Source organism: Gracilinanus agilis, unplaced genomic scaffold (assembly GCF_016433145.1).
Source record: "Gracilinanus agilis isolate LMUSP501 unplaced genomic scaffold, AgileGrace unplaced_scaffold58979, whole genome shotgun sequence".
NCBI classification, from domain to species: domain Eukaryota; kingdom Metazoa; phylum Chordata; class Mammalia; order Didelphimorphia; family Didelphidae; genus Gracilinanus; species Gracilinanus agilis.
In genome coordinates, this window is record NW_025394498.1 from 1 (window position 1) to 13,830 (window position 13,830).

At 34.9% G+C, this 13,830-nt stretch overlaps 1 protein-coding gene across 1 annotated transcript; it reads right to left on the bottom strand.

The window, feature by feature from the left end:
• Positions 1-1,649: 1,649 nt before the first annotated feature.
• On the bottom strand, positions 1,650-10,144 carry LOC123256434 (retinal dehydrogenase 1-like; the record flags this gene model as incomplete). The annotated part of the gene is made up of 5 exons (XM_044685051.1): positions 1,650-1,763; positions 2,506-2,634; positions 4,574-4,635; positions 6,656-6,785; positions 10,004-10,144. Coding segments are annotated over 5 exons (576 nt in total), but the record flags the coding sequence as incomplete, so codon positions are not given.
• Between the last annotated feature and the right edge of the window lie 3,686 nt (positions 10,145-13,830).

The window sequence follows — 13,830 nt, forward strand, 5'->3', positions numbered from 1 at the left end:
AATGTCTTCCCACATATACATGACAATATTTTTCCAGTGGGAAAAAATTGGAAACTAAAAAGAGTGCCCATCATTTTGGCATCTGGCTGATTAAATTATTCTGTATGAAAGTAATTAAATATTCTTAATATCGTAAAAAAATAACAAAAGGATTGGATTTAGACAAACCTGGGAAGGCTTATATTACTAATGTAAAGTGATGAGAATAGAACCAGGAGATTAATTTATGTAACAACAATAGTGTAAAGAAAAATAACTTGGAAAGACAAAAAAACTCTGAATGCAGTGACTATTCATGACTCCAGAAAAATGATGATGAAAAATTATTATTAGCAAGAGAGGTGACAGATTGTAGATACAGATTGAAACATACATTATTAGGCATGAAAAAAAGATATAATTTAAGAGGTGAGGAAGAAGGGTTAGAATTTTGCTTAATTTTTGTGATCCAGAAAACCATTCTATATTATGGGGTATCAACTATGTCTTCTAATATATAAATGGGTCAGAATGGTGACCTCCAATACTGTTGCTCTATTTGGTTATCCTTTACAAGAGCTTTTACATGAGGCAGAGTGGGGAACAGAAGGCTACCCTTGGACTCAGGAAGACAGTTTCAATGCTTCTTACAATTTGTTGTATGACCATTTCTAAGTAGCTCAACTGCTCTGAACCTTAATTTTCACTTGGGTGAAATAGGGATAATAATTCCTCCAACAGCTGTCTCATAGTGTTGTTGTGAGGAACAAATGGGAAAATCTGCATAGTTTCATGCATTTTGAAGCACTACCCAAATGTCAGGTATTATAAATTTGAAAGACTTTGAAATGTAAAGTTCTTGTAGAAAGAGAAGTGGCAAAATCAAGTTTTACAAGAACTCAATGAGGTCTCCAAATTGCTGTTATATTTTAAAACTTAAAAAGCATATCATTCACCATAGTTCCTCTGAAATGATACCCCAAAAGCAAGATAGTCATCATTTCAAACTTCCAAGCGCTAGGCTTGATTTGCATGTCAGTCGTGGTATCCATCCATGCTTTAGGGCCATATATATAATCACTCAGTGCAGGCCTTTGGCTAGGAACCTCTTGTAATCACAATTAGCTCTTATATATACACATGTGACTCATCCACAGCCACACAGAGACCCCACTCTAGCCGCCCCAACCCTGTAAGTTAGTATTTGCTTACAGGATTCAAGTTTTTCCATTTATAACAAACACGAAAAGGAAGAAGTCTGGTAGGAGTTGGGAGGGTAATGAGGCCTCTATCAATCTATCAACAAGCATTTATTAAATGTCTACTATATTTCCAACTCTGCGTTAGACACTGAGAATATTAAATACAAAAATAAAAAAGCTCCTGCCCTCAAGAAGTTTATATTCTCCCAGACCTACCATTCTCCCAGGTTTACTACAGTGCCTTGCAAGTGGGAGACAAGGATAAATGCCTATTGAATTCAATGGCAGAGGATTGCTTCTCTAAACTCTTTTGTAAACTGCTTATTTTGCTTATGTGGCACATTTGAAAGCCATCTAGTGAGCTACAAATCATTAAACAGGTCTGTGTTTTATAAACAAACCCCTAAAGTAGCTACTTTAAGCAGGCCTCTAACCACTGAAGATAACTTAATACTTCAATTCTCTTACCTCTGTGGACCCTGTGAAGGCCACTTTATCCACATCCATATGAGAAGAAATGGCTGCTCCAGCTGTGGGTCCATAACCCGGCACAATATTCACTACTCCTGGTGGAAATCCTGCCTAAAGGAATGACAAAGCCACAGCTTAATTTTAGAGAAGGGTCTAAACTATTATAGAGAAAAGCACCTTGAATAAATGAATGGAAAAGTGATAGAAGCATTTAGTAAGCTCTTGTGTGTCAAATGCCGCATTAAATTCTGGCTATAAAAATATATAAAAGCAAGAAATCTCAAGGAGTTTATATTCTAATGGGGGGAGACAACCCCATATAGCTGGAGTTGCTAGTAGCCAGTGAAAGGAATTATGATCAGTTCAGTCACACAAATGGGGAATGGAAACAATTGGGCAATCCAATGATAAAACTTTAGGCAAACATCATAGATCTCAGAGGAAGTTGTGGAAAGGATGGAGGGCTTAGGAGAATGGTAGTAGGGATCAGCAAGATCTGAAAACTAAGGTTTATAGTCCTAGGCACCAAAGAACTAAATGGTTGGCTCTTCTTAGGTCTAGTCTTTGTTGGTCAGTCAGCCCACAAAAGCATTGGTTAAGATTATGTCATTCATGTCACTGTGTTACAGGATAAGAATACAAAGAGAGGCAAAAATATAGATTCTGCCTTCAAGGCGATCACATTCTAATGAGGGAGAACACTCAATAAAACTATATATACTATATTTTAAGATTCATTCATATAACTATATAGGATCATTCTTAGAGAAGTTGGTACTCAAGTTTTGTTTTGTTGTTTCTTTCTCTAACCCAGTAGATTGTTCTAGAGCACATTGAGACGTGGCAAACTTACCTCTTTGATTAGGGATGCTGCATAAAGTGCAGAGAGTGGGGTCTGCTCCGCTGGTTTGACAACCACAGTGTTTCCACAGCAAAGTGCAGGTCCAATTTTCCAAATGAACATAACCAAAGGAAAATTCCACTAGAAAGCAATTAATGAGTATCAACCAACCAAAAAAACTCTTAGATATGGGTTTGTGGAAAAGTTATATATCATCTGAAGAGTACCATAGCAATTTTTAAAAAAGGAAGCTCAGCCCAAGAGTGGTTACCAAATGAGGATTTTTTCCTCCTAACTAGAGCAACTCCACAGATATATTTACATAAAGGAGTTATGATTCAGACCAGAGATATATTTACATAAAGGAGTTATGATTCAGACCATACTTATAAAATCACAGATCTGTGATTAGATTTTTCACAGATTTCTAATTTCCCAAATATGAAACAGTAATAATTAGAGTAGTACATATTTGATTTTTGCATGATCTTATTTATTTGAAAACAGTACAAAAGATAAATCCTTTATTTAAAAAAGTGCTCTTTTAATAAAATCATGTTGTTTATATAGGATGGAATGGGAACAGATAGGGTTCTTTTCATTTCTGTCCTTTGAAGTGACTTTTCAGTCTGAAAAAAAAATGGCATGCTCATGGTATAAGAACCAAGTTCTTCCTGTGAAATATAGTGAGGATTCACATTATGTTTAAAGTATGAAAAAGCTCTTTGTTCTCTGGACAATTTGTCATTATTTACTACATTATCACATTGCCTTGGTAATGTTTTTAGGAATAAATGGGTCACTAAAAACATCTATCCAATTGTGAGCAATTTGAACTTGTTACTTTTGATTTAATAATAAGTATTTTGAATGGCATTTTTTGACTTTTACTATAAAAATATAAACATTCCATTTCCAAATCTAGGCGATCTAACTAGTTATTTAGACACTATCTTTACCATCAAAAGCAGCATGGCCTCAGTCAGAAAAACCTGAATTCAAGTCCTACCTCTACAACAAACTGATTACATGTATGTACCTGGGCAAGTCATTGAACCTGGTATTGCTCCAGGAGACTCTCTAAAAGAGTTATCAAGAAGGTGCCTTTTTTCTGCATTGGCAGAGGCAGTCCTTCATAAAGAATGTCAATGAAACTCTAGGTTTTTGTAGAAAAAGAAAATTTTTTTGGTTGGCATATTGGAAAATGCCAACAATAAATCATTTCTGTAGCTGTTCTGCAAGGGATTAGCAAGAAGATTCTCTTGCTCTTTCTTACTTTCTGTGTGTATGTGTTTATAAAGTAAGAAAGAGATAAAGACACACAGAGAGGCATGTTTCTATTTGCTTATAATAAAAATAAAGTGTCATCATCTTAAGCCTGGAAAGAGAGATGCACTGTGCTACTATGCTTCAGGGTTGTATGCCAAAATGCCACTAGCAATACTTTTTCAAATGTTGATACTTCAAAGGATTTTTAATCTCATTGGTGTGGGTGTTTTCCATCCACACCCAATCATCCTGCATGATTCTTACGCATGTTATACTTTAGAAAATTCCTTTTAGAATTTTCACAGCCTAGAGATGGTGCTTTTCAGAAATCAGAGATTTCCAATAGGCAGTTCAAAAAGATGTTGAACAAACGGGTGTGTTTTAATTACTCTAAAATTATGCTCTCTGAAGCAAATTACTTTAATTTCTCTTTATTCCATGCTATTTCATTCTAACTTTATTCAAAAGATAGAACATATACAAACTATAAGCATGCTACAAAAGGATATAATGAAGAGCAATAAAAACTTTTAAATTGAGTAAATGTCTCATGACTTCAATGAAGAGGTAAGTTTCTTCACTAGCACTGAAACATTAGGAAATATTCTTGTGTCCTGAAGAGGTACAAGGATTCCTAGTTTACAAATAGAAGTCATTTATTCCCTATGAGAAACACTTCAATATAACTTACTGAACAATATTCCCACAACTTTTGTATTTAATACAGCTCTAAATAGAACTTTATGAGACAAAAAGTCACTGCTTTATCCTTTAATCAAGAGTTTAAAAAATCTTATGTCAGATAACTTACAGGAATGATTTGGCCACAAACACCGACAGGTTCATGTCTTGTGTAAGAGAAATACTTTCCATCTAAAAAAAATAAACAAAAAAAGCACAGGAACACTCAAAAGATCCATTTGAAAAATAACTAACTATTAAGTATATACAAAATGAAGATTCATGACATGGTTTAGTATCTGACTATATTTACAAATATTTCCAGAAAATAAGTGGCAAAATGGCAATGAATAGACTGGTGGTAAGGAAATTTAGGAAAAGCGCCAAAAAATACAGTTCTGAGAGTTTTACTATGCCAAGATTTAATAGCAAAATAGAAATGAGGATTTATAGAAAATACAGGCTCCATTCTCTTTGCTGGAGGTACAACCTCCCTCACTGCTCTGCCCCAAATGTTTTTAAAAAAATAAAAATAAACAAAAACCCCAAGAAACCACAAACATCTCCTCTAATCCTCCCCTTTTCTTCCCCATTCCTTCCAAAGACATCTGGTTTATGTCTGATTTTAACTTCATTCCACATACTCAGAGATTTCATTTGGTCTTTCCTGCTAAATTTTGTTTAAATTTCTGTAGATTATAGATCCTACAGAAACATGGTGGCTATTAAAAGTTAGAACTCTGTCCCATTTCCTTTTTGTATTCCACCACAACCTAGTTAAATACTTTACATTTGTCATTCAGTTTTTTAGTCATGTCTGACTCTTCAAGATCCATGCCAGGCCCTCCACCAATTTCTTCTATTCTGCCCAAGCTCATGTTCATTGCTTTCATGACACTATCAATCCATCTCATCTGCTGTCTCCTCCTTTTGCCTTCAATCTTTCCCAACATCAGAATCTATTTCAGTGAGTCCTGTGGTCTCATTATGTGGTCAAAGTATTTAACCTTCAGCTTCAGTATCTGCCCTTCCAGTGGATAGTCTCTGAACTAATTTCTCTAAATACTTGACACATAGTAGGTGCTCATCAAATCCTTGTTGTATTTTAATACCCGCTCATTATTATCCACTTGTACATTTCATTTTTTCTCTTGCTTTATCATTCTAGAAAACAGATCCTCAAAATGAGCCACATGACTTGTGCCCCACTATTTCCTTAGTTCTCTGTGTTTCATTTTCCTTGATCTACCCATTGCCCATCTTGTTTCTATGATTCATTTCTTTTAGGGCCTTTTCATTGGTTCTTAGATAGTTTCAGTCTCTTTGGAGAACCTAAGAATCATCTCTATCAAATTTTCAACCATAGGGATCAATAAATTGGAGAGCTAGATTGATTCTCACATAGTGGAGATAGACAATTATTGAAGGACAATTTTTATCCATTTTCTGATAGAACTGGTTAGGTTTTAGATGAATAGTTGGCTTATCTCCAAAATTATCTGATCAAACTCGGTTTCTCTTAAAACCAATAAATATAATTTATGCCACTGAATCATTTGAATTCTTTTATTCTGGAGTTAAGTTGAATCAAATTCCAGTCACAGTTCAAGTTCTCCAAATTTCTATTCATCTTTCCATGAAGTTACTTGCATCCCCATTAAAATATATAGATTTAGGTACATATATATTATATTAATATAGATATGTAAACAAACAGTTCCTTAACATTGTTAAACTTGGTCCCAGACTTATTTTCGTCTTTCTTTGAATTAACAAACTTGTATGGGAACTCAGCAGTACAAAGCAAGGCTAGGACAAGATGATTGTGCTAGTATATTATTGAAACGTGGAAAGAGTTACCTGATACCTGAACATAATTATTACAAAAGAAAAGGGGAAAAAAAGAGGAATAATGTCAAGCATCGGTTTGAAAATTTTGACCCTTAGGAGATGAGTGTATAACTTTTACTCTATTTGATAATTAGACCAATTGAAGGATGTTTGATATTTATTAAAATATTTATAAGCCTGTTTTTGGCATAATTTTGCTGAATCTAATTAAAAAACCTTTGATAAAAATGAATAGGCCTTGGCCTTAGCTGCTGCCAAGGTGAAATTTTTCTTATCAGATAAAGTGATTCTGGCTTGAAGTACTTGGTTATAGATAGATCTGTTCAAACTCTATATCTTTTAGGAACTCAAATGTACTTACCTATTGGGATAGTACGACCCTGATTCTTATCTGCCCAGCTTGCAAAGTAGCGCAATATCTTCACACAGCCCCCTAAGTCCATCAGATATGCATTGGAAAAGACTTTTCCACCATTCACAGATTCTAATGTCTGGGGAAAAAGAAGAGATCAAGCTCAAACTGAACTCAATAATTTGTCTTGATTTAAAAAAATATTATACTTCTATTCATTTAGGTAACAATAATATTCTAATGTAAAGGGAGTATGGTATAGCATATAAGAGTTTTAGGTTTGAAATTAGGAAGATCTGGCTTCAAATCTTACCTCTGACACATGATGTCTGTGCACCCTGGGTAAGCAAATCAATCTATTCTGTTTGAGCCAACTCTCTAGGACTTATCTACTTGATGGAATGCAATGTTTGAGAAGGAGAGATTCAGTTTGCTTACACTGATGAAATTGCAAATCCTTGTTGTACTTACTCTAGCAAACATAGCTTTCAAAGTTTAACTAAATAATTAGTCCGGCTCTCTGTCTGATTGCTTTTAGGTACTTCAGGAGTTCTTAATCTTTCTTTGTCATGGATCCCTTTGACAGACTATAAGTCCATGGACACCTTGTCAGAATTTTTTTTAATGTATACAAGAAAATATATGACTAAGAGGGGAACAGATTATATTGAAATATAATTTTCAAAATATTTTTAAAAGGATTCATAGCTGTCAGCTAAAGAACTTATGAAGTAGATAATCTTTACCTATTGACAGGTTGAGGTGCAATACTTGGAAAGGAGTAGTATCAGACAGATATGAAATAGTGTAATGGCACTAGAGTGGTAAGCTCTGAATACCTGGCTTAAGATAATTGGAGAGCAACTGAAGCCACTGAAGAATCTTGGACAGAAGAGTGACATGGCTAGGTTTATCAATAAGGAAGGCTTAAATATTTCATATTTTTTTCCTTTGTCCTCTGTTCTCCACAATCCTAGACTGAAACTTCTTGTTTTTTTTTTAAACCCTTACCTTCCATCTTAGAATCAACACTCTGTATTAGTTCTAAGGCAGAAGAGTGGCAAGGGCTAGGCAGTGGGGGTTAAGTGACTTGCCTAGAGTCACACAGCTAGGAATTGTCTGAGGCCAGATTTGAACTCGGGTCCTCCCATCTATAGGACTGGCTCTCAATCCACTAAGCCACCTACCTACCCTCTGAAACTTGTATTAAAAATAGAATTGATGTGACTTCTTTAGTATCAAACATCATGCTTTGAATGTAAGAGACACTTAATAGATGATTATATAATAAATACTTTGTTAGAGCATTTGAGGTCAATCATCAACAGGGGCTTGAGTGAGAGATCTGGAGTATATCTGACTCTAGCCTATAGCAACTGTTATAATTAAATAGGACCCAGGTGAAAACAAACACATGAAAATGTCCTGAAACCTGAGGTAATGTACCCTACACACTAGGAACTTTGGGACTTTTAATTAAGTCTATTGGCCTGGACACTAAAATAATTAAAAAAAACCCAAACAACAAAATGACCAAACAAAGAAAAAAGAACCCAACTATTGATAGCTATTACAGAGAAAGAGAAGATCTTGACTCAACTCAGAGGTGAGTGAAGAAATAATACCTACTTCAAAAATAGCAAGGAAACACTATAAATGATGACAAGCTCAAAACGTGCTTTGGAAAGAACTTTAAAAAAAGACCTAAAACCCAAGTGAGAGAAGCTGAGGAAATATTAGGAAAAAATAAGAGCAATGCAAGAAAATTAAGAAAATTATGAAAGAAGGATCACCTAAATGGAAAAAGAGATTCAGAAACACAAAGAAGAAAATAATGTATTAAGAACTAAAACTGGAAAAGAGCAAACTAACAATTTCCCAAGGCAAAAAGAAATAATAAAGCAATAATTAAAAGAACGAAATAAGAAGTGACTGAGACATCTTTTCACAAAAACAATAGATTTGGAAAATATATAAAAGAGATACAATAGAAGGATACTTGGAGTCCTGGAAAATTATGCTCAAAAAGAGAGTTTGGACATCATACTCCAAGAAATCATCAAGGAAAACTGCCCAGAAATTCTCAAATAAGAAACAGAAATTGAAAAAATACACCTCTAAGAGACCAAAAGATGAAAGTGAAAAGACATCTTTGCCAAGTTGCATTGTTCAAAGCTTAAGGAGAAACTACTACAACAAGAATAAAAAACTAATTTAAATACTATGGAGCTACAGTAAGAATAACACAAGTCTTAGTAGGTACAACATTAAAAGAATGCTGGTCAAGGAACACACAGCATTTTGAAGAGCAAAAGAGTTGGGTTTACAACCAAGAATAATATATCCAGCAAAGATGAACAAAATTATAAAAGGAAAAAAAGTGGATATTTAATGAACTAAAGGAGTTTCAGCTGTCTCTGGAGAAAAACCCAGAACTTGGCAGAAAATTTCATCTATAGGAAACACACAAAGGTAATGACAGACTAAATCATAAGCAACTCAAACAAAATGTATAATTCCTATATAGGTAAATGCCATCTATAGCCTTTGGTAATAATCACTGCCTGAGTATTTTGAAGGGGCATGTATGGATGGAAGGCTCCAGGTTGAGGTCAATGTAAAGGAGTGAGCCAAAATATTAGTGGAATAAGGCCAGTAAGAGGTAGGATAGAATGACTATTTCATATTGAGGAGGGATGAGTGAAGGAATTGTCACAGAGAAGGGGATGAGGGGGTAGAGAGCTGTTAATACTAGAACCCTACTCTCATCAGACTTGGGATAAAGAGATAACAGCATACACAATTTGAAGGGTAAAAATCTTCTTAACAGAGTTAAATTCATGTGTTTGTTTTCACCTGCAATTCTGAGTCTATGATGCTGGAAGAGTATTTTGTAAAGTTTAATAGTGACACAAAACACTAAAATGAATCCTGGATAGATAACTGGTCTGAAAGAATTGGCTCTGAGGCCTAAAGCTGAGTAAGCAACAGCCATTCAGTACTCTAGGAAAGTCTCCATTTTGTAGAGAAAGGGCTGCCCTGCCTTGAGAGAGAATATTCCTGTCAATGCATTCTCTATACTGATGAAATCACAAGATTAATCCCTAGCATTATCCTATTGATGTTCCTGTTATTATTATTATTTCATGTAAAAAAAGATTACTTCAATAAGATTCTTTTTAACATAATTGGAGAGAAGTAAAACAGCTTGTAAAAGGAATTCCTTAAAACTTGGAAAAAATCTTAGTGTTTGTTTTTGTGAGGACATGAAATTATCATTGCAAACACAACCAACTCATAAGGAAAAATAAAATCAAGGTCACTAACAATCTCTTGCTTTATTTGGTTTATACTTACTGCCAATAACAGACGATCTCTTTCAATTAAATCAGCCAGCCTGTTCAAGAGCCTTCCTCTCTCTGAGGCATCCATTGTCCGCCATGGGGACCCAATTTGAAAAGCTGATCTTGCTGCTTTCACTGCCTTATCTACATCCTCCTAAAAATAAAAGAAAACTAAGTTCAGAAGAAGGATACTCAAGCAATATTTCCCAATCTTATTTTGATATGGAACATTTTGGGGATCTAAATACACTGATAGAACTTATATACAATAGCTTAAAAATTATAAAACATTCCTGCAATAAAGGAGAAGATGGGAAAATTACATGAAAACAGAGAAGAAATTATGGCAATTATCATTTTCCCAAATGTTTATGCAATTAAAGTGTTTTGTAGATGGCCTTTTTAAATATAACTATCCTATTTTCACATGGAAAAACTGCCACATGTGGTAAGATTAATAAGTAGCAAAGATGGAGGTATACCTTAAAGAGCTTCTAGTATTAACCCCCTATTTGACCGAGGAAAATGGAAGCCAAGTGCCTTGAACTGATTTGCCCAAGGTAACATAAGTTGCATAAATGGGGTTAGAAGCCAACTCTTCTGACTAAATTCAATATAGTTGTCCCTATACCAGGTTGCCTTTCTTACTCCAAATATTATTTTTTTTTATAAATATATTGACTAACAATTGGGGAATGGCTGAACAAATTGAGGTACATGTTGGTGATGGAATACAATTGTGTTATGAGAAATGATAAGCAAGATGATTTTAGAAAAGCTGGAAAGTTCTTCAGGAACTGATGCAGAGGAAATAAGCAGAACTGGGGGAACACTGTACACAATAACAGCAATTATATGGTGATTATCTGTGAAAACTTTTAGCAATGCAAAGATCTGGGACAATCTTGAAAGGCTTATGATGTGGAATGCTATTCACCTCTAGTGAAAGAACTGTTGGAGTCATCTTTACTTAAGTGTATTTATGATTTTATTTTGGGTTTTGGTTTTGTACGAGTTTGCTCTTAAAACAATGACCATTATGGAAGTATGTTATTTGGTAATTCATTTAGTTCTATATTTCTGTTAACTGTTCTATACTACTTAATGTAAATTAAGTATCAAACTCTTCAAGAAACTTGATATAATTTTTTTACAAGTGAAAATATTTTTTCTTAGAACTATTAATATTTTTGTGTAGAAATATTGCCTTTACATATAACCAAAATTATCTTATTTTTTCTTTTACAAAAAATGTGTCTCCTATGTATATCTGTGAAAGGCGCATGATATACTTCTCTTATGTTTTATAGTAGGACTTAATTTTTGTTTTTGCTGCTGCTTCTCTACTTTTTTATACTACTTAATCTATATGAAATACATAATATCCAATTATTTACTGTCTTCTGTGGTTTGCTCTTGCTAATCTTGTTTTACTAAGATGTAAGCTCATTGAGGATGTGAATAATTCCTTATTTTTCCTTTGCTTCTCCCCATTATACCTAGATGATCTTAGAGTATATGTGTAAAAAGAAATTATAGATTGGAGGGGTGGAATAGAGAAGTACTCAATATGTACTTGAGATGATTTTCCTTTGGTAACCTTCAACATCAAAGGTTCAAGCACACAACTGCCCAGATTCATTAGTGTTTGTTATTATATTCCTATGGAGTCTGTTACCCCAGTCATAGTGTTTTTGACAAAGACATAAACGTACTTCTCTTTTCTCATTGGCTCATAGACTTTCTGCTCTTCTTTTTAAGTTCAGTTCAGAGATCAACTCTTACTTAAGTTATTTCCTTAAACTACCCCCCTTCACCCTTCTGGGTGGGACACTGAGTCCATCTTGTACTCCCCAGAACAATTTAAGTGCCTTGAGGACAGGAAATGTTTTATTATTGTCTTACCTCCCACAATATTGTGTGTGCAGCAGATACTTATTAAATGTTTAAGTGAGTTAACAATTTACCCGAGTAGAATTTAATGATAAGATTTTCAGAGCAAATATAAAAATGTTTCATTTTAGTAAGTAACTGTTCCATATTTTTCTGACTAATGTTTTAAAGGGTAATTGATATTTACAGTAAGACATGATTTGGCATCCACAGAGAATCATTGAAAATAGAAATGTATGCAAGGCTGATGGACAAGAGGAACAGAAGAAGATAAACCTTAATCACCATGGCCTTTTATAATAAGATGTGGCTTAATTTCATACATTCTATTCTCCAAGTTAAATAAAAGGAGCCTGACCCTACTGCTTTGAAATAAAGTAAATCGCCAGGAATAGAAAGGCTGTCTGCATGCTATCAGAACACAACTTATACATTATATACTGACTGCCTGTGTTTAAACAGATCTGTGTGGTGCAATTTTCATATGTGTGCTTCTGTTCAGTGTTCAGCCCATGGTTTTTATCCATATATGGGTATCTATAGACATTCTGGCCTCCCAAAGAGAGGCCATGTAGCCAAATGGATACAGAATTGACCAGAAATCAGGCAATTTGGCTTTTTCTGTCTCTTGCCTATATTAGGCATTTCATCATTTGTGTTTAAAAAAGCTTTGAGAAAAAGGAGAATTCCTAGAATGGAATGTATATACCTCACAAAATAGGCCAGTGTAGCAGATTGCTTGGCCTCTAATACTAAAACAAAACCAAAATAAGCAAATAAAAATGTTGATGCTCTTTCTTGGGGATGTGACTTTAGCACCTCACTTCTCATGGACAAAAGTCTCAGGTGGCTCTTCCTCTTATAGTGATTCATCATGACTTGACTCAGACCTCTGGAGTGAAACACAAATTTCTTCCCCCACCCCTTTCTTACATCTTTACATTTCCACAATTGTGACCCTTTTACCACTTTCTCTGACCACTTGATCTCATCATGATATTTTTCTTCTCATCTCCTAGAAGACTTAGAAGCAGCGACACAAGTGTTTAACACCTAACTGTTCACTAATTATGCATGCTCACTTCATCTAACCAGATTATAAATTTCTTGAAAACTAGAAGAGTGTTTCATTCAGATTATATCCCTTCTGTTATAATTACCACTCAAATGGAATTTGAAAAATGCTTTACATATGTTATTTCATTAGATCCTTACAACAATCCTGTGAGGTAGGCACTATTATGAATGTTAGTTTTTATATGGGGACATGGAGACAGAGATGGATAGTGACTTGCTCATGGTTAGCACATTTTTTTTTAAACCCTTACCTTCTGTCTTGTATTGGCTGTCTACTTTGTATTGGCTCTAAGGCAGAAGAGCGTTAAGGGCTAGGCAAGGCAATGGGGGTTAAGTGACTTACCCAGGGTCACACAGCTGGGAAGTGTCTGAAGTCAAATTTGAACCCAGGACCTCCCAATTCTAGGCCTGGCTCTCAATCCACTGAGCTACCTAGCTGCCCCCTTAGCACATGTTTAAAGCAAGATTTGAAGTTAGGTCTTCCTGACTCCAAGCTTGGATACCTCAACAAGGAATGGAGCAGACCTGGTCTGAAGATGGTGTCAAAGAGAGCACAAGATCAGATAGATCCTATGTATTCTCCTTCCATTGTGAATCTATGCATTTAAGATAAATTCCAGCATGAAAATGGCCATAATTTTCTCTAATTTCTTTTTGTCAGATCTGTGTTTTCACCAACATAGAGAACTTGAATTTTCCTCTGCCATTGCAGGGCTACACATCCTCTACAATTTATATAGCCTTTGAGAGTTGTCAGACATACTAGCAAATAAACCTTATCTTTCCTACTCCGAAGACAGTTCTCCATTTTACAGCTACAGTGGTGCGAGTGCGAGTGCGAGTGCGAGTGCGAGTGCGAGTGCGAGTGCG